The sequence below is a fragment of the Tachypleus tridentatus genome, chromosome 7, assembly GCF_004210375.1.
Source record: "Tachypleus tridentatus isolate NWPU-2018 chromosome 7, ASM421037v1, whole genome shotgun sequence".
Lineage (NCBI taxonomy): Eukaryota > Metazoa > Arthropoda > Merostomata > Xiphosura > Limulidae > Tachypleus > Tachypleus tridentatus.
Window position 1 is genome coordinate 102,625,614 of NC_134831.1, and position 22,376 is coordinate 102,647,989.

The following is a 22,376-nucleotide window of genomic DNA, read 5'->3' on the forward strand; positions in this document are numbered from 1 at the left end:
GTAGTGTGTTTCTACTTAGTGCTTTAGTTACACCTTTAGAGTGTAGTGTATGTTTCTACTTAGTGCTTTAGTTACACCTTTAGAGTGTAGTGTGTTTCTACTTAGTGCTTTAGTTACACCTTTAGAGTGTAGTATGTTTCTACTTAGTGCTTTAGTTACACCTTTAGAGTGTAGTGTGTTTCTACTTAGTGCTTTAGTTACACCTTTAGAGTGTAGTGTGTTTCTACTTAGTGCTTTAGTTACACCTTTAGAGTGTAGTGTGTTTCTACTTAGTGCTTTAGTTACACCTTTAGAGTGTAGTGTGTTTCTACTTAGTGCTTTAGTTACACCTTTAGAGTGTAGTGTGTTTCTACTTAGTGCTTTAGTTACACCTTTAGAGTGTAGTGTGTTTCTACTTAGTGCTTTAGTTACACCTTTAGAGTGTAGTGTGTTTCTACTTAGTGCTTTAGTTACACCTTTAGAGTGTAGTGTGTTTCTACTTAGTGCTTTAGTTACACCTTTAGAGTGTAGTGTGTTTCTACTTAGTGCTTTAGTTACACCTTTAGAGTGTAGTGTGTTTCTACTTAGTGCTTTAGTTACACCTTTAGAGTGTAGTGTGTTTCTACTTAGTGCTTTAGTTACACCTTTAGAGTGTAGTGTGTTTCTACTTAGTGCTTTAGTTACACCTTTAGAGTGTAGTGTGTTTCTACTTAGTGCTTTAGTTACACCTTTAGACCTTTGTGTAGTGTGTTTCTACTTAGTGCTTTAGTTACACCTTTAGAGTGTAGTGTGTTTCTACTTAGTGCTTTAGTTACACCTTTAGAGTGTAGTGTGTTTCTACTTAGTGCTTTAGTTACACCTTTAGAGTGTAGTGTGTTTCTACTTAGTGCTTTAGTTACACCTTTAGAGTGTAGTGTGTTTCTACTTAGTGCTTTAGTTACACCTTTAGAGTGTAGTGTGTTTCTACTTAGTGCTTTAGTTACACCTTTAGAGTGTAGTGTGTTTCTACTTAGTGCTTTAGTTACACCTTTAGAGTGTAGTGTGTTTCTACTTAATGCTTTAGTTACACCTTTAGAGTGTAGTGTGTTTCTACTTAGTGCTTTAGTTACACCTTTAGTAGTGTAGTGTGTTTCTACTTAGTGCTTTAGTTACACCTTTAGAGTGTAGTGTGTTTCTACTTAGTGCTTTAGTTACACCTTTAGAGTGTAGTGTGTTTCTACTTAGTGCTTTAGTTACACCTTTAGAGTGTAGTGTGTTTCTACTTAGTGCTTTAGTTACACCTTTAGAGTGTAGTGTGTTTCTACTTAGTGCTTTAGTTACACCTTTAGAGTGTAGTGTGTTTCTACTTAGTGCTTTAGTTACACCTTTAGAGTGTGTAGTGTGTTTCTACTTAGTGCTTTAGTTACACCTTTAGAGTGTAGTGTGTTTCTACTTAGTGCTTTAGTTACACCTTTAGTGTAGTGTGTTTCTACTTAGTGCTTTAGTTACACCTTTAGAGTGTAGTGTGTTTCTACTTAGTGCTTTAGTTACACCTTTAGTTAGTGTGTTTCTACTTAGTGCTTTAGTTACACCTTTAGTGTAGTGTGTTTCTACTTAGTGCTTTAGTTACACCTTTAGAGTGTAGTGTGTTTCTACTTAGTGCTTTAGTTACACCTTTAGAGTGTAGTGTGTTTCTACTTAGTGCTTTAGTTACACCTTTAGAGTGTAGTGTGTTTCTACTTAGTGCTTTAGTTACACCTTTAGAGTGTAGTGTGTTTCTACTTAGTGCTTTAGTTACACCTTTAGAGTGTAGTGTGTTTCTACTTAGTGCTTTAGTTACACCTTTAGAGTGTAGTGTGTTTCTACTTAGTGCTTTAGTTACACCTTTAGAGTGTAGTATGTTTCTACTTAGTGCTTTAGTTACACCTTTAGAGTGTAGTGTGTTTCTACTTACTTTAGTTACACCTTTTTAGTGCTTTAGTTACACCTTTGAATGTAGTGTGTTTCTACTTAATGCTTTAGTTACACCTTTAGAGTGTAGTGTGTTTCTACTTAGTGCTTTAGTTACACCTTTAGAGTGTAGTGTGTTTCTACTTAGTGCTTTAGTTACACCTTTAGAGTGTAGTGTGTTTCTACTTAATGCTTTAGTTACACCTTTAGAGTGTAGTGTGTTTCTACTTAGTGCTTTAGTTACACCTTTAGAGTGTAGTGTGTTTCTACTTAGTGCTTTAGTTACACCTTTAGAGTGTAGTGTGTTTCTACTTAGTGCTTTAGTTACACCTTTAGAGTGTAGTGTGTTTCTACTTAGTGCTTTAGTTACACCTTTAGAGTGTAGTGTGTTTCTACTTAATGCTTTAGTTACACCTTTAGAGTGTAGTGTGTTTCTACTTAGTGCTTTAGTTACACCTTTAGTGTAGTGTGTTTCTACTTAATGCTTTAGTTACACCTTTAGAGTGTAGTGTGTTTCTACTTAATGCTTTAGTTACACCTTTAGAGTGTAGTATGTTTCTACTTAGTGCTTTAGTTACACCTTTAGAGTGTAGTGTGTTTCTACTTAGTGCTTTAGTTACACCTTTAGAGTGTAGTATGTTTCTACTTAGTGCTTTAGTTACACCTTTAGAGTGTAGTGTGTTTCTACTTAGTTGCTTTTTAGTTACACCTTTAGAGTGTAGTATGTTTCTACTTAGTGCTTTAGTTACACCTTTAGAGTGTAGTGTGTTTCTTTAGTGCTTTAGTGTAGTGTAGTATGTTTCTACTTAGTGCTTTAGTTACACCTTTAGAGTGTAGTGTGTTTCTACTTAGTGCTTTAGTTACACCTTTAGAGTGTAGTGTGTTTCTACTTAGTGCTTTAGTTACACCTTTAGAGTGTAGTGTGTTTCTACTTAGTGCTTTAGTTACACCTTTAGAGTGTAGTGTGTTTCTACTTAGTGCTTTAGTTACACCTTTAGAGTGTAGTATGTTTCTACTTAGTGCTTTAGTTACACCTTTAGTGTAGTGTGTTTCTACTTAGTGCTTTAGTTACACCTTTAGAGTGTAGTGTGTGTTTTCTACTTAGTGCTTTAGTTACACCTTTAGAGTGTAGTATGTTTCTACTTAGTGCTTTAGTTACACCTTTAGAGTGTAGTGTGTTTCTTTAGTTACACCTTTAGAGTGTAGTATGTTTCTACTTAGTGCTTTAGTTACACTTTAGAGTGTAGTGTGTTTCTACTTAGTGCTTTAGTTACACCTTTAGAGTGTAGTGTGTTTCTACTTAGTGCTTTAGTTACACCTTTAGAGTGTAGTGTGTTTCTACTTAGTGCTTTAGTTACACCTTTAGAGTGTAGTGTGTTTCTACTTAGTGCTTTAGTTACACCTTTAGAGTGTAGTGTGTTTCTACTTAGTGCTTTAGTTACACCTTTAGAGTGTGGTGTGTTTCTACTTAGTGCTTTAGTTACACCTTTAGAGTGTAGTGTGTTTCTACTTAGTGCTTTAGTTACACCTTTAGAGTGTAGTATGTTTCTACTTAGTGCTTTAGTTACACCTTTAGAGTGTAGTGTGTTTTCTACTTAGTGCTTTGATGTAGTGTGTTTCTACTTAGTGCTTTAGTTACACCTTTAGAGTGTAGTGTGTTTCTACTTAGTGCTTTAGTTACACCTTTAGAGTGTAGTATGTTTCTACTTAGTGCTTTAGTTACACCTTTAGAGTGTAGTGTGTTTCTACTTAGTGCTTTAGTTACACCTTTAGAGTGTAGTGTGTTTCTACTTAGTGCTTTAGTTACACCTTTAGAGTGTAGTGTGTTTCTACTTAATGCTTTAGTTACACCTTTAGAGTGTAGTGTGTTTTCTACTTAGTGCTTTAGTTACACCTTTAGTTACACCTTTAGAGTGTAGTGTGTTTCTACTTAGTGCTTTAGTTACACCTTTAGAGTGTAGTGTGTTTCTACTTAGTGCTTTAGTTACACCTTTAGAGTGTAGTGTGTTTCTACTTAGTGCTTTAGTTACACCTTTAGAGTGTAGTGTGTTTCTACTTAATGCTTTAGTTACACCTTTAGAGTGTAGTGTGTTTCTACTTAATGCTTTAGTTACACCTTTAGAGTGTAGTAGTGTGTTTCTACTTAGTGCTTTAGTTACACCTTTAGAGTGTAGTGTGTTTCTACTTAATGCTTTAGTTACACCTTTAGTAGTGTAGTGGAAAAAGAAAAATTATTTTCTGGAACAATCTGTTCGATGTTATAGTTCTGGATGTCTAACACGTGGAACACAGTGTGTTCGATGTTATAATTCTGGATGTCTAACATGTGGAACACAGTTTGTTCGATGTTATAATTCTGGATGTCTGACACGTGGAGCACAATGTGTTCGATGTTGTAATTCTGGATGTCTAACCCATGGAACACAGTGTGTTCATTGTTATAATTCTGGATGTCTAACACGTGGAACACAGTGTGTTCGATGTTATAATCCTGGATGTCTAACACGTGGAACACAGTGTGTTCGATGTTATAATTCTGGACGTCTAACCCATGGAACACAGTGTGTTCGATGTTATAATTCTGAATGTCTAACCCATGGAACACAGTGTGTTCGATGTTATAATTCTGGATGTCTAACCCGTGGAACACAGTGTGTTCGATGTTATAATTCTGGATGTCTAACCTATGGAACACAGTTTGTTCGATGTTATAATTCTGGATGTCCAACACATGGTACACAGTGTGTTCGATGTTATAATTCTGGATGTCTAACCCATGGAACACAGTGTGTTCGATGTTATAATTCTGGATGTCTAACACGTGGTACACAGTGTGTTCGATGTTATAATTCTGGATGTCTAACCCATGAAACACAGTGTGTTCGATATTATAATTCTGGATGTCTAACCTATGGAACACAGTGTGTTCGATGTTATAATTCTGGATGTCTAACCCATGGAACACAGTGTGTTCGATGTTATAATTCTGGATGTCTAACACATGGTACACAGTGTGTTCGATGTTATAATTCTGGATGTCTAACCCATGGAACACGGTGTGTTCGATGTTATAATTCTGGATGTCTAACCCATGGAACACAGTTTGTTCGATGTTATAATTCTGGATGTCTAACACGTGGTACACAGTGTGTTCGATGTTATAATTCTGGATGTCTAACCCTTGGAACACAGTGTGTTCATTGTTATAATTCTGGATATCTAACCCGTGGAACACAGTGTGTTCGATGTTATAATTCTGGATGTCTAACCCGTGGTACACAGTGTGTTCATTGTTATAATTCTGGATGTCTAACCCGTGGAACACAGTGGGTTCGATTTTATAATTCTGGATGTCTAACCCGTGGAACACAGTGTGTTCGATGTTATAATTTTGGATGTCTAACCCGTGGAACACAGTGTGTTCGATGTTATAATTCTGGATGTCTAACACGTGGAACACAGTGTGTTCGATGTTATAATTCTGGATGTCTAACCCATGGAACACAGTGTGTTCGATGTTATAATTAGTGGATGTCTAACACGTGGAACACAGTGTGTTCGATGTTATAATTCTGGATGTCTAACCCGTGGAACACAGTGTGTTCGATGTTATAATTCTGGATGTCTAACCCATGGAACACAGTGTGTTCGATGTTATAATTCTGGATGTCTAACCCATGGAACACAGTGTGTTCGATGTTATAATTCTGGATGTCTAACCCGTGAATTTTTTTAGTGTGTTCGATGTTATAATTCTGGATGTCTAACCCATGGAACACAATGTGTTCGATGTTATAATTCTGGATGTCTAACCCATGGAACACAATGTGTTCGATGTTATAATTCTGGATGTCTAACTGGATGTCCGTGGTACACAGTGTGTTCGATGTTTATAATTCTGGATGTCTAACCCATGGAACACAGTGTGTTCGATGTTATAATTCTGGATGTCTAACCCATGGAACACAGTGTGTTCGATGTTATAATTCTGGATGTCTAACCCGTGGTACACAGTGTGTTCGATGTTATAATTCTGGATGTCTAACACGTGGAACACAGTGTGTTCGATATTATAATTCTGGATGTCTAACCCATGGAACACAGTGTGTTCGATGTTATAATTCTGGATGTCTAACACGTTGAACACAGTGTGTTCGATGTTATAATTCTGGATGTCTAACACGTGGAACACAGTGTGTTCGATGTTATAATTCTGGATGTCTAACACGTGTAACACAAGTGTGTTCGATGTTTATAATTCTGGATGTCTAAATTACACGGAACACAATGTGTTCGATTTTATAATTCTGGATGTCTACAGCCCATGGAACACAATGTGTTCTATATTTATAATTCTGGATGTCTAACCTATGGAACACAGTGTGTTCGATGTTATAATTTTGGATGTCTAACCCATGAAACAGAGTGTGTCTGATGTTATAATTCTGGATGTCTAACCCATGGAACACAGTGTGTTCGATGTTATAATTCTGGATGTCTAACACATGGTACACAGTGTGTTCGATGTTATAATTCTGGATGTCTAACCCATGGAACACAGTGTGTTCGATGTTATAATTCTGGATGTCTAACACGTGGTTTAACACATGTGTTCGATGTTATAATTCTGGATGTCTAACCCATGGAACACAGTGTGTTCGATATTTATAATTCTGGATGTCTAACCCGTGGAACACAGTGTGTTCGATGTTATAATTCTGGATGTCTAACCCATGGAACACAGTGTGTTCGATGTTATAATTCTGGATGTCTAACACATGGTACACAGTGTGTTCGATGTTATAATTCTGGATGTCTAACCCATGGAACACAGTGTGTTCGATGTTATAATTCTGGATGTCTAACCCATGGAACACAGTGTGTTCGATGTTATAATTCTGGATGTCTAACACGTGGTACACAGTTGTGTTCGATGTTATAATTCTGGATGTCTAACCCATGAAACTGAGTGTGTTCGATGTTATAATTCTGGATGTCTAACCTATGGAACACAGTGTGTTCGATGTTATAATTCTGGATGTCTAACCCATGGAACACAGTGGGTTCGATGTTATAATTCTGGATGTCTAACACATGGTACACAGTGTGTTCGATGTTATAATTCTGGATGTCTAACCCATGGAACACAGTGTGTTCGATGTTATAATTCTGGATGTCTAACACGTGGTACACAGTGTGTTCGATGTTATAATTCTGGATGTCTAACCCATGAAACACAGTGTGTTCGATATTATAATTCTGGATGTCTAACCTATGGAACACAGTGTGTTCGATGTTATAATTCTGGATGTCTAACCCATGGAACACAGTGTGTTCGATGTTATAATTCTGGATGTCTAACACATGGTACATAGTGTGTTCGATGTTATAATTCTGGATGTCTAACCCATGAAACACATTGTGTTTGATGTTATAATTTTGTAAGAAACTGTAATTGTTTGAAGCTTTGGACTTTTAAATCTCAGAGAACTTCATTACGTTGACTCCCCATTGTGCTAACAATAAGAAACCGATTAGTAAACCACTTCAGGTCACATGTGCAGAACTCACTTGTGGACATGGTAGGTACCCCTGAATACCACGTAACTTATAAATAAACTTATAAGTAAATGGTTCACAATACGATGAAAGTCATTATTTGAGCTGCGTCTTAATACCAATTAATATAGATCTGTCAAAATAACTCATAATATAGTCACACAAAACTACTTACAGCTAACTAACATTTAACGTAAAACCATTGTGAGAACCAAAACAGTTCATAATAACGTTACTGTCATAATTAGTTTATTTGTTATATAAGAACTAATAAGTAGATACGGTGAGGTTGTAACAAGTATTTTAGTCATCTTTTGGGGTGGAGAAATTGTAACAAGTAGTTAAGACATCATACACGGTTGTAAGGTTATAACAAGTCATTATTAATGTTTAGACTGGTTGAATACACTTAAAACAACTTGATTATAAAACAGCACTTTTGCAACATTATGAACTGTTATTTTTGTTGCGATCTTTGTCTAGACAACAGTTCAATGTACCGGTCGACACTTGTCAAGTTATTTATCGTTACGTTGGTTTCTAAAACTGATGTATAAGTGAGAGAAAATCTGCCAGATGTAAGAGTGAAAGTTTAACGTGTGTGAATTTTAACGAGCTTTTCTTTTGTTCTATATTAACAATACTTGACCCATGGAAATAACCGAATTTCTCCAGAATTAGTTGGTTTTATACCACGAGTTAGCTCGACTAGTTTATTTCTTGACTTATTAGTGTCTCATATTTTCCTCCAAGTTGGTTCATAATAGATACCAGGGTATGTAAACCTCACTTATTCATTCAGTCTACCCGTTCATCGGAACGGTTGAAGCTGAAATCAAAGGGTTCATTTGAGCCATCCGTTGAGTGAGATATTCATTTCTCGTACCTGGTTGATGCTAGACACTGTTTGACGTCATCAAGGGTATGTTTTAAAACATTTTCTCTAGTTCTACTTTCTTTCTTTCTTTCTTTGTTTGGAAATTCAATCTTAATCACGATTTATAGCAAAACATGTTCCTTCAAGCTGTAACTTCGGGTTTCAAATGAGAAATTATTAATTATAAAATGGGAAGTAATTTTAGAAAACTTATCAGTGTTTTCACTTAACATTAACAAAAATTGACTATTTAAGATAAATAAATAAGTTTGCGCAAAAAACACACGTGTTTTTCTTCCATCTTAGTTGAGATACTGGAACAAAATATGTTCTTCACAAACAAATCTATCATTATTCAATAGCTATCGAGTAAATACAAAGAGATTTGTTCGGTTGTTTTATTATTGTTTTTAATTAGACATATCACACCTTACTGTAAAATTCATGATGATTTTTTTTTTTTTAATTTCCTAGTGACATAATGCCAGCTATTTCTCCATTTTGGTCGCCATCTAGCGACCAACATAACACAACTTTTTCCTTTGATTAACCTTATCGCTTTGCTTGACCAGTACAATGATTGGTAGACTATAAACGGAAGGAAGTATTCAAACTGTAACAAAGACACAAGCAACAGCGTGAAGCGAGTTGTGTTCTTTTAAAAGCTGGTCTGTAAGAAAGGAAAATGATAACTTTACCTTTTAGCCCCCTCTTCCCACACACGATAAGATATTTCATTCACATACTGTTTACCTAAGTGCCGCCCACGGAACGTAAATTCATGGCCAGGTGAGACAATATTCGTCTTCTACTCAGAAACGTGAACCGGGGTTCGAATACGAACTAGAACTAGTGATACTGTAATTATCAACACGCTACGAGAGTGTGCACTTAGTAGTGAAACTGACAGCGTCTTGTCTTGGCCTTCTCACGTACCCAAATCTTAGTCGGCTGATAAGTTCTTAGATAAAAGTCTCTCGTGTGAGGTCTGAGTTTAGATCGCCTACTATTATGGCTGACCAAATTACCTCTTGTCATCGGGTAATGTGATTTATCATCAATATCGTGCTTGTTAGGAGATTACCTGTCACGTGATGGTTCTTCTTTTTTCTAATCTGATTTTCGAAGAAAATGGAACGAAATGCGATATTTTGTAAAATAATGTAGTCAAAGATAAAGCTTTAATTACTAATGAATAGAAAAGAGAACACAATCCGTAAAGAAAAATATAGTTTGTCAGGGAAAATCGGTAAGAAAAAGATAAAGACCGGAAGATAGACAAGTTTCATTCTTACATCAGTGTAGGAAGATTAAAACACCAGAAATGTCTAATAAATTAGTGGAAAAAAAGATACCCCAAAGGAAAGACAAAAATATGTGTTTCATATTAATGGAGAAGTAATGTTTAGAATACGTGTGCTTGTTTTAGGTCAGTGCAGTAAAATGATATAGTCTGAATCAGTAGATAAATAAGTTGCTAAAAAATAGTTGTTTTGTTATTTTGGGAAAAGCTACACGATAAACATCTTTGCTAACCGTCCCTAATTTAGCACTGATAAACTCGAGGGAAGGCAGCTAGTCATCTTCACCATCTTACCAAAGAGTTATGGATTTTTGAGTTATTTTTTAACATCTCCATAGCAGAGAGGACGAGCATGTTCGGTGATGGTGATTCGAACCGGTGACCCTCAGATTACAAGTCCAGTGCTTTAACCATAAAGCCATCCTGCTCGTGGATACTGATATATTTCTGACACACACACAAATAAACATATTACAAAATAAATGAAGAAATACCTGCGAAAACTACACAGATATATATTGTAAGATAGTTATGGTAGAGTGAGAAACAAGAGAGTATAAAAATGTGAGTTAGTGCGAATTAAAGGCCATAGAACTGAAAATGAATAGTACCAGAGTACAATACACGTGGCGTTATTGTACCAGAGCACAATACACGTGGTGATATTGTTGTCAGTAAATGGCTGTCGTCCAACCAATCAGATAATGCTGTTCTAGAATAATATTAATAAAATATAGAAGCAACCACATTATTCTCAGCAGTCTGGTGATCGCGCTGGTGGAACATGTTACGAGGGAAGCACGTGGAGAGAAAAGTTTAAGCTAACGTTTGTTAGTATGTTTCTGAATATCACTCAAAGTTGTTTAAGAGCTCTATACTCTAACCGTCCCTAATTTTGAAGTGGTGGATTAGAAAGAAGGCAATTAGTCAACACCGCCAACTCTTGGGCTGCTTATTTTTTACTAATGCTTGTTGGGTTTGACCGTAACATTATAACGTCTCCTGTGGCTAAACAGCGAGAGTATTCGGTGATAGGATTTGCACTCGCAACACACAGGTTGTCAGTGGAGGGCCTTAACGTATTAGATTAACGAATAATATTATTCCACACAACAGACTGGGGCGAAAGTTTGTGTGTCTGTAAGGATTATCATGGAAACTCGAACAATACACACAAGACAAGTGGTGTGGTAGAAAAACCCAAATAGTAATGCCCATTAACCTGTTCAGTGCTGTAGACGAGATAACTCGTCCAAGCCGATCGGTAACACAATGCCACAGACGACTTAATTCGTTCTTGATAATACCTAACTTCAACGCTAGATGTCAGCATTATACATGCATTTGACCTACTTACAAATTGTATCACTTTCGATCCAAAATGACGTCACGAAAAAAGTTACAAAATGAAGAAACATTAGAGTTGTATTGTAGCAGCTGATATACTTGGCAGTCAACAGGTTAATTCTTTATGTAATACCTGACAATTCAGTAGAGATCTTGTAACTAACCTCTAAGTAGAACTGTGATTGTTACGTCTTGAACAGTAAGATGTGTTTCTGCCTTTTCTTATAGCAAAGCCACATCGGGCTATCTGTAGGGTCCACTAAGGGGAATCGAAACCCTGGAACAGTAAGATACAAATTAGTACTGAAGTAACTTCAATACTAGTTCCTAAAAAAAACACTGTTTAGGAGAGATAATCCAACTAAAATATTTCCGTGTGAAATGAGCATGGTACTTCAAACAATAAGATTAGCATAGCTGGCGGAAGGTGCTTTTTTACAGGTGAATCGATATTCGAATCATTTGACAACAATGAACAACAGTTCGCTCAATAACAGAGAAAAAGACGGTATTAAAGTCCACGCATATACATCTAAAATGAATCGTGCTGAGGGAAACAATAGAAGTGTTTCCTGTTACCGTAGGTAAACACAAAACTTATAGCACCATGACTGCTGAAAGGTACAAAGTGATGTTTATCTATCACATTGTTTCTTCAAGAAGAAGATTCACCTTCCAGTAATAATAGATAAATGTGAAGAAATAAAACTTGGAAGATAAAAGAAGCCAATGGAACATTTACAACTTTAAGCTGGGTCACACATGCCTGAGAGTTGTGTAAAATGTTTGTAAGAATATTTCACAATCATACATTGACAAACTTATGATAATATAGAAACAAAGCGAATCCTGTCGTTGGTCAGTTAGTTACAATTACTCATTTTCTGTAACAACTTACGAGTATCAGTAATTACTTCTAATACTGTGGTCAGTTAGTTATAATTACTCATTTTCTGTAACACCTTACCAGTATCAGTAATTACTTCTAATACTGTATGGTAGTTATTGGATAACAAGAAATGAAGACATCCTACACACAAACGTGTTGATCTGAAGGAATGGTAACAGCATAACACATACAGAATGATTTCAATGTGTTACAAATATTTGTTACAATTCACTTAAGCTTCGGAAACAAGAAGTGATATGTAGTGAAGTTTAATATGATCATAGATCATCGAGATACAAGAGAAACTGTGTAATACATCAGTTAGAACATTATGACTGACATGCTCCAGATACAAGGTAAACTGTGTTATACATCAGTTAGAACATTATCACTGACATGCTCCAGATACAAGGTAAACTGTGTTATACATCAGTTAGAACATTATGACTCACATGCTCCAGATACAAGGCAAACTGTGTAATACATCAGTTAGAACATTACGACTGACATGCTCCAGATACAAGGTAAACTGTGTAATACATCAGTTAGAACATTATGACTGACATGCTCCAGATACAAGGTAAACTGTGTTATACATCAGTTAGAACATTATGACTGACATGCTCCAGATACAAGGTAAACTGTGTTATACATCAGTTAGAACATTATGACTCACATGCTCCAGATACAAGGCAAACTGTGTAATACATCAGTTAGAACATTATGACTGACATGCTCCAGATACAAGGTAAACTGTGTTATACATCAGTTAGAACATTATGACTGACATGCTCCAGATACAAGGTAAACTGTGTTATACATCAGTTAGAACATTATGACTGACATGCTCCAGATACAAGAGAAACTGTGTAATACATCAGTTAGAACATTATGACTGACATTCTCCAGATACAAGGTAAACTGTGTAATAGCTCTGTCAGAACATTATGACTGACATGTTCCAGATACAAGGTAAACTGTGTAATAGCTCTGTCAGAACATTATGACTGATATGTTCCAGATACAAGGCAAACCGTGTAATAGCTCTGTCAGAACATTATGACTGACATGTTCCAGATACAAGGTAAACTGTGTAATAGCTCTGTCAGAACATTATGACTAATATGTTCCAGATACAAGGTAAACTATGTAATAGCTCTGTCAGAACATTATGACTGATATGTTCCAGATACAAGGTAAACTGTGTAATAGCTCTGTCAGAACATTATGACTCATATGTTCCAGATACAAGGTAAACTGTGTAATAGCTCTGTCAGAACATTATGACTGATATGTTACAGATACAGAACTAGGAACAGGTAGACTAGTCTACCAGTTGGCCAGTTCTTATGTTTGTGTGTTAGGCGCACAGCTGCACTGTGGGCTATTTGTTTTAGGCTTACCACCTGCATTGAAACCCTATTTTATACAAAAACAACAAAAACTTGTAGCATTATAATACATCAGACTTACCGCTGAGCCATTGAAGTGCAGTATATTTGTGGGTGGTAGTGGATTTAAGTTAAATAAGATAATAATAACAACCATAAATATAAAATGTGTTCAAAGAAAAATTAAAATAAATGATGTTATATTCATTTTTACCCTGACAAACGGTTTGTAAATCATTTCAATAAAATTATTAATAAGTGTAATTCACTTGTGTTGTCTTGTTTACACCATAACAGTTGTTGTTGTTTATAAATATTAATATTTACAGCGTAGGATATATTGTTCTGTCTGTTGAACCCGCACTGCTGACCACATTGGATCTGGATTTGACAAACGCAGTTTGATCGACATTTTGTTTCACATTATTCTTTGCTCACGCGGGATCCTATGACGTAGACGTTAGAAATCAAGCTCTGTGTGTCGATGAAAGCAACAAAGAACCAAACTGATAATGAATAAACAGTTATAAATCAACACATGAAGAGTGGAACATACTGAGTTATAAACAATGGAGTTTCAGGATTAGTAACAGTAATGTCGGAGTTTCCTGACTAGAAACAGTATTGTCGGGTTTCTTGACTAGTAACAGTACTGTCGGGTTTCCTGACTAGTAACAGTACTGTCGGAGTTTCCTGACTAGAAACAGTACTGTCGAAGTTTCCTGACTAGTAACAGTACTGTCGGAGTTTCCTGACTAGTAACAATACTGTCGGAGTTTCCTGACTAGAAACAGTACTGTCGAAGTTTCCTGACTAGTAACAGTACTGTCGGAGTTTCCTGACTAGAAACAGTACTGTTGGACTTTCCTGACTAGTAACAATACTGTCGGAGTTTCCTGACTAGTAACAGTACTGTCGGAGTTTCCTGACTAGTAACAGTAATGTCGGAGTTTCCTGACTAGTAACAATAATGTCGGAGTTTCCTGACTAGTAACAGAAATGTCGGAGTTTCCTGACTAGAAACAGTACTGTCGAAGTTTCCTGACTACTAACAGTAATGTCGGAGTGTCCTGACTAGTAACAGTACTGTCGGAGTTTCCTGACTAGTAACAGTACTGTCGGAGTTTACTGACTAGTAACAGTAATGTTGACCGTGAATGGGAAAAATGTTACACAAAAGAGAGATGTTCGTTGCACATGTTTGTTAAATGACGTGTCATGTGTCCTTTTTGTATGTTATGTTTATTGAATGAGAGACATTCCTTTTATGAGACATGTTTGTTAAATGATGTGTCATGTGTCCTTTTTGTATGTTATGTTTATTGAATGAGAGACATTCGTTGTATGAGACATGTTTGTTAAATGATGTGTTGTGTGCCCTTTTTGTATGTTATGTTTATTGAATGAGAGACATTCGTTGTATGAGACATATTTGTTAAATGATGTGTCATGTGTCCTTTTTGTATGTTATGTTTATTGAATGAGAGACATTCGTTGTATGAGACATGTTTGTTAAATGATGTGTCATGTGTCCTTTTTGTATGTTATGTTTATTGAATGAGAGACATTCGTTGTATGAGACATGTTTGTTAAATGATGTGTCATGTGTCTTTTTTGTATGTTATGTTTATTGAATGAGAGACATTCGTTGTATGAGACATGTTTGTTAAATGATGTGTTATGTGTCCTTTTTGTATGTTATGTTTATTGAATGAGAGACATTCGTTGTATGAGACATGTTTGTTAAATGATGTGTCATGTGTCCTTTTTGTATGTTATGTTTATTGAATGAGAGACATTCGTTGTATGAGACATGTTTGTTAAATGATGTGTCATGTGTCCTTTTGTATGTTATGTTTATTGAATGAGAGACATTCGTTGTATGAGACATGTTTGTTAAATGATGTGTCATGTGTCCTTTTGTATGTTATGTTTATTGAATGAGAGACATTCGTTGTATGAGACATGTTTGTTAAATGATGTGTCATGTGTCCTTTTGTATGTTATGTTTATTGAATGAGAGACATTCGTTGTATGAGACATGTTTGTTAAATGATGTGTCATGTGTCCTTTTTGTATGTTATGTTTATTGAATGAGAGACATTCGTTGTATGAGACATGTTTGTTAAATGAGGTGTTGTGTGTCCTTTTTGTATGTTATGTTTATTGAATGAGAGACATTCGTTGTATGAGACATGTTTGTTAAATGATGTGTCATGTGTCCTTTTGTATGTTATGTTTATTGAATGAGAGACATTCGTTGTATGAGACATGTTTGTTAAATGATGTGTCATGTGTCCTTTTTGTATGTTATGTTTATTGAATGAGAGACATTCGTTGTATGAGACATGTTTGTTAAATGATGTGTCATGTGTCCTTTTTGTATGTTATGTTTATTGAATGAGAGACATTCGTTGTATGAGACATGTTTGTTAAATGATGTCTTATGTGTCCTTTTTGTATGTTATGTTTATTGAATGAGAGACATTCGTTATATGAGACATGTTTGTTAAACAATGTGTTGTGTGCTCGTTATATGAGTTATGTTTGTTAAACAATGTGTTGTGTGCTTATTGTATTATGTGTATTCATTAAGTGGTTTGTTATATGACATATGTTTGACCTATGGACACCTATTTAGATGATGTATATCCGTTGAATGAAGTATATTTGTTACACGGGTTCGAATTGTATTCGTAAAAAGATAATTTTTCGATACATAATGCATAATGAAACGTATTATTTAAATTACTTGAAAGACTACAATAACAGTGATAATTACACGTCTAGTACTACAGCAGATAGAGAAGCACAATGAACGTTCTGAGAATTAGTTAAAAGTAGATTTCAAAACTGTGAGTTTGTCTACTGAGATAATGACTCGAAAGATTGAAGCAATAAATAAAGACATTAGAGACGCCGAACACGGATATTTAACCCTAACTTTAGTCTCATTAAGTATTGTTTTTATGATCGTCTGTATCATACCACGAGGAAAGGTTTTGATCTCGCGGTTAAATTTCTTTCTCTCATGCTTGATATTAAAGACTGTTGGTAGGCTACTGAAGTTATAGACATTTAAAGTTAATTAAAATAATTCCATGAGAAAAACTATGCCTCCTTCTCTACTTCTGAGTGTATAAAGTCGACGGCAGTAAGTAATTACAGGCCTGTAGTAAAAACTGACTTCTTTAGCCTCATTAGGGTCTCTTTCCTTCATTTGTCCTCAGTACACAAATTATTACCTTTCACGAAATTCAAAAAGCTGTTTTATATCAACTGAAGGAAATAATGAAACTAGTGTAACTTATACTAACATCGTTATAACAGTGTATACTGTTGAAAACTCAACTACCAGCTAAACATGACCAAACCATTATAAGCTTGGGAAAACTCAACTACCAGCTAAACATGACCAAACCATTATAAAGTTGGGAAATCTCAAATTCCAGCTTAAACATTACCAAACCATTATAAACTTGGGAAAACTGAATAACCACCTTAAACATTACCAAACCATTATAAACATAGGAAAACTGAATAACCACCTTAAACATTACCAAACCATTATAAACTTGGGAAAACTGAATAACCACCTTAAACATTACCAAACCATTATAAACTTGGGAAAACTGAATAACCACCTTAAACATTACCAAACCATTATAAACTTGGGAAAACTGAATAACCAGCTTAAACATTACCAAACCATTATAAACTTGGGAAATCTCAAATTCCAGCTTAAACATTACCAAACCATTATAAACTTGGGAAAACTCAACTACCAGCTAAACATGACCAGACCATTATAAACTTGGGAAAACTGAGCTACCAACTTATATATTACCATACCGGTATAAACTTGAGTAACTAGGCTACCAACTTATATATCAGGTTGCACATTAATAAGTACTTTGGTTTTTTTCTGATTTATTTGAAAGAATTTATACAATTTGTCTATTTTGAACTCTTTGAATATTAAAAAAATGATCTATTATAATTTTATTTGCAATTCATGAGGTTAAAGAAGAAAAGAATCGTTTGGTCAAATGGACGTGATGAAGGACAATGTAAAATTCAAACTATTTACACTTTGTTTGTTTTAGGGCAAAGCTACCACCGAGAATCGAATCCCGGATCTTAAGTCCACAGACTTGCCGCTTCCCCACTGAGAGAACGATGCATTTTAATTTTCCATGTTTCAAAGTGATAAACATACACGAATTTAACTCATAAAAAATTGGACTACATGCAGAGACAAGCTACGTCTGCGTCCCCTGCTGGGTGTCATGGGTTAACGTGTTTTTGTGACCAGCAACTTCTGAAGCTTGGTCCGCATAGCACATTTGAATGTCCACTACTCAACCCTAAATGGATTACACTCATACGTTTACGCATCATGTAAGTTTTTTTTTTTATTTAATAATCTATTGTACGCCATGTCTAACTTGCTTGCAAGGCTGTAAAAGAAACAACCACAAAAGGCCTAATTCCGTTGCACCCTTATTTACTCTCTTTTGCAAGGTACTTTATTACATAGTTGAAAATCAGTGGAAAGAATAGGAAATCAAATTCATTTTTCTCTTCTGTAATTTCATTTAATGTTCAATGTCTTTGTTGTTAATAATCGACTAAGCTGGTATAACTATCCAGTCATTTGTCACTCACTACTTGCTTTCATATTCTTACCATATTTCGAATATAAAGTATAGTTAGTTTATGATTAGGCCTAATTAAAGTTACGTTCAAAAGCCATTGTGTTTTTAATTAAAGTACCTCTTGTTTGTTTTTCTATGTTACCCATGTTCTTAAGAACTTACCGACACAAAAGTCACATTGTGAGTCAGTCCAGAGCTTTTCGTCTGTAAGGGTTTTCGCAGAATCAAACAGACTAGAACTTCCATTTTGATGTTGATATACTGACTGAATAGATTCTTTGAAACCTAATTCTAGTTAATGCGTAGGTGGCACTATGAAAATAAATTTATTTTAGTCGATAACAGTAAATTAACTTAGTTATATTTAAAGTGTAGGTGGCGCTATGAAATAAATGTATTTTAGTCAAGAATAGTAAATTACTAGGGAAAGGAAAAATAATTTACCATAATTGTAATCTAAAGCTTTTCAATGAGCTATCTTCGCTCAGTCCTCCTGATGGAATCAAACCACAGATTTTAACATTGTAAATCTACTAATGACTTATTGAAGGATGTTTTATTTCGGGACAGAATCGATATTTTAATTTTCAATACTATTTAATGTTTATAGTACAATAAAGAAAAATTACTATTAGATTGAAAATTTGAGTTTGAACGCACTTATCTAAGATTTTGGCCTTGACTTGGTGAATATAATAACGATTTAGCGATTGGTTAATACAAAGTATACTGAATAACTGAACCAATAAGAAGCTAGTAAAACAAAATACCTCGTGAACACTTCTACCAATAACAATTATGATGTTAAAAAAACACGTAGATTCAAGAATGACAGAGATGAAATAAAAAAAGACGTGTAGTAACCCGAGCGCTTTCGAAGGTGGATCTTTCTTCTTTAGAGGTTACAAGGTTTTTATTTCATCTCTACCAATAACAAATAAGGAAAAACACAAATCACTATAACAGACTTAACTATTAAGAAGGTAGAAAAAGGGATACAAATCACCATGGATGGTTTAACTAATAGGAAACCAGGATAATATTATAATGGCGTGTGCTGGGATGTTTGTATACAATATATAAAACTTTCACCTTACACTTTTAAATACTTCATGGAAGTGAGAAACTATGTTATCAATTATCATGAGAGATTCTCGTTGAAAAACCAGTATAAATCATTTCAATTATCGAACGTCTTGCTGTTTTGTTCAATTATCACCTATATTTGTTTAAATTACATGTGCGGCCCGGCATGGCCAAGCGTGTTCAGGCGTGCGACTCGTAATCTGAGGGTCGCGGGTTTGCATCCGGTCGCGCCAAACATGCTCGCCCTCCCAGCCGTGGGGGCGTTATAATGTGACGGTCAACCCCACTATTCGTTGGTAAAGAGTAGCCCAAGAGTTGGCGGTGGGTTGTGATGACTAGCTGCCTTCCCTCTAGTCTCACACTGCAAAATTAGGGACGGCTAGCACAGATAGTCCTCGAGTAGCTTTGTGCGAAATTCCAAAACAAACAAACAAACAATGAATTACATGTGTAATCATATAAAACCGGTATACACAAAGTAACGTTTATGTAGTTCCTGTGTTATAGATTGTTTAAATTAAGTTTCTTGTTCACGACAAATATAAAAGTTATTAGTATAAACTATTCAATGTTTAGAATATGATATTACACAGAAATTAGTTTAATGTATATATTAGTGAAGATAAATAATTACATCCAAATGAAGACAAATAAGGAAACAAAATCATGAGGAAGGACTGCATTGAAAACAGCAAATCACAACCTCTAATTAATTATATTATAACCGTAACTTTTTAAGCCACAAACAAAACACATTAAAATTAAACAAAATACGCTGCATATTTTTAAAACGATCCTAGGGTACAAGCTACAATGTGAAATTATAAAATGTTCCCTAGGTTTTATAGGACTCGCATTGCGGTGGGGATACCCCGTCTATCAGTGTTAACCTCCAATTCGCTAGTCTCACATAAGAAAATCAGAAATTAGATGTGGGTGCTCAAGCCCACAACGTCCCACATCTACATCGCCCTTCATTGTCTGCAAACAGTTGTGGGAAGATGACTGCTTTCCCAAGTTAAAATAAGAATAAGGCAAACATAAAAAGATGAAAAATAAATAAATAATATAAAAAATGAGGTACTAACATTTGGTGGTAAGTAAGATAAGACTTACCTCTTGAAGTTAGTATTACTGCCCCCAATATGGTAGACGCACTAATTAACACGTCATCAGCCAAGTGATAGTTTACTTTGACTGTCGTACCTTCATGTGCATAAAGCAATGCCAAATTCCCAAACAAACCTATTTTTAAATAAAATTAACTTTTAGTAATTATTTAATTTCACTAAAATTACAAACAAGTATTTTTATTTTTAGTTAAAAAAAGGGTCATTTTGGAATTAGGCACTGCTTTGTACGGATTTCTGGTAGAAAGTATTGCATTCTGGGAATGATGGTCCTCTGGACTGTTTGTTTTAGATTTTTATACAAAATTATGCATAGGCTATCTTGCATAATTGTCCCTAATGGAAGATGGTTCTACGCTTATTTTCTCAAGCAATAACATCTTGCACTACACACAAATTTGATGAGTAATATATTAATATATCTTTCTTTAGATGAGTTACGACAGATGCGAAGAAATAAATAATCATTCGGTTACTTTTGTGACTTACGCAACTGGATTTTACGGCCTATTTTTTGTTTTGCTTTTTGAATTTCATTCAAAGCTACTCGAGGGCGATCTGTGCTAGCCGTCCATAATTTAGCAGTGTAAGACTAGAGGGAAGGCAGCTAATCATCACCACCCACCGCTAACTCTTGGGCTTCTATTTTATCAACGAATAGTGAGATTGACCGTCACTTTATAACGCCTTCACGGCTAAAATGGCGAACATATTTGGTGTGAAGGAGATTCGAATCCTCGACCCGCAGAGTACGAGTCGTGTGCCTTAACCACCTGGCCATGCCAGTCCGCCTCATTTTTAGTGAAAAGTTAATGTGGTTTAACTATTTTTCTCCTTCTGTTGTTGTTCTTTGAATGCCCCTGGTGGATACAGTGGTATGTCTAAAGACTTACTCGCTAGAAACCGGATTTCAATACCTGTGATAGGAAGAGCACAGATAGCCTATTCTCCAGCTTTGTGCTTAACTACAAAGAAATACAAAAATTATCTGTTTTAAAATCTGGTTAAAGCTGTTGAGATTCTAGACAACTATCATTATTAGTTATAAACAATATATTTTTACTGGAAAACCCAAGAGTTTCAAATTCAAAGTTCTTGCAATAGAAATATTAGCATGAGATATATAAAGATTTCCGTTGAAGGACAATTAAACAATGTTATTGTAATGTAACATTTAACAGCTGCACGAGATATATAAAGATTTCTGTTGAAGGACTATTAAACAATGTTATTGTAATGTAACATTTAACAGCTGCACGAGATATATAAAGATTTCTGTTGAAGGACTATTAAACAATGTTATTGTAATGTAACATTTAACAGCTGCACGAGATATATAAAGATTTCTGTTGAAGGACTATTAAACAATTTTATTGTAATGTAACATTTAACAGCTGCACGAGATATATAAAGATTTCTGTTGAAGGACTATTAAACAATGTTATTGTAATGTAACATTTAAAAGCTGCACGAGATATATAAAGATTTCTGTTGAAGGACAATTAAACAATGTTATTGTAATGTAACATTTAACAGCTGATCGAGAAATCATTACATACTAATTCTAGTAGTCAGAGAAACAAAACGACAGAGCGAGTGTAACTCTCAAAACCAGTGGTTTATGCATGGTTTCTTATAGCAAAGCTTCATCGGGGTATCTGCTGTGTCAAGTGAAATCAGTTCGTTTAAGTACAAACCGAAGTAGATACACATACAGGAATATAGCTGTCATCAATGGTTTAAGTATAAGCCATTATCTTGCAGTTAAACCATGGAGAAAGATATGAAAATGGACCGACTAACAGGCAGATTGACTATGTATCTTATACTGCTGATGGTTAACATCCAACAAGCTCGACATTTCATCAGACAAGATGACTGTGTATCTTAAACTGCTGATGGTTAACATCCAACAAGCTCGACATTTCATCAGACAAGATGACTGTGTATCTTAAACTGCTGATGGTTAATATCCAACAAGCTCGACATTTCATCAGACAAGTTGACTGTGTATCTTAAACTGCTGATGGTTAACATTCAAGAAGTTCAATATTCCATCAGACAAGATGACTGTGTATCTTAAACTGCAGATGGTTAACATCCAAGAAGTTTAATATTTCACCAGACAAGTTTACTGTGTATCTTAAACTGTTAATGGTTAACATCCAACAAGCTCGACATTTCATCAGACAAGTTGACTGTGTATCTTAAACTGTTGATGGTTAACA

General features: G+C 35.2%; 2 protein-coding genes and 1 long non-coding RNA gene across 5 annotated transcripts in view; 1 reads left to right on the forward strand and 2 right to left on the reverse strand.

Moving 5' to 3' along the window:
* The window catches only part of LOC143256312 (uncharacterized), a 604,741-nt gene that overhangs the window by 319,971 nt on the left and 262,394 nt on the right, over positions 1 to 22,376 (forward strand). The gene's annotated exons all lie outside the window — the stretch shown is intronic.
* The window catches only part of LOC143256311 (uncharacterized), a 223,780-nt gene that overhangs the window by 145,411 nt on the left and 55,993 nt on the right, over positions 1 to 22,376 (reverse strand). The window lies entirely within an intron of this gene.
* LOC143254905 (uncharacterized) overlaps positions 1 to 22,376 on the reverse strand; it is an 85,386-nt gene that overhangs the window by 48,591 nt on the left and 14,419 nt on the right. Inside the window, exons 2-3 of the mRNA XM_076509816.1 lie at positions 20,135 to 20,263; positions 18,095 to 18,223 (exon numbers count right to left, since the gene is read on the reverse strand). Of these exons, the coding sequence (XP_076365931.1) occupies positions 18,095 to 18,223; positions 20,135 to 20,263 (258 nt within the window). The remainder of the gene's footprint in view (positions 1 to 18,094; positions 18,224 to 20,134; positions 20,264 to 22,376) is intronic.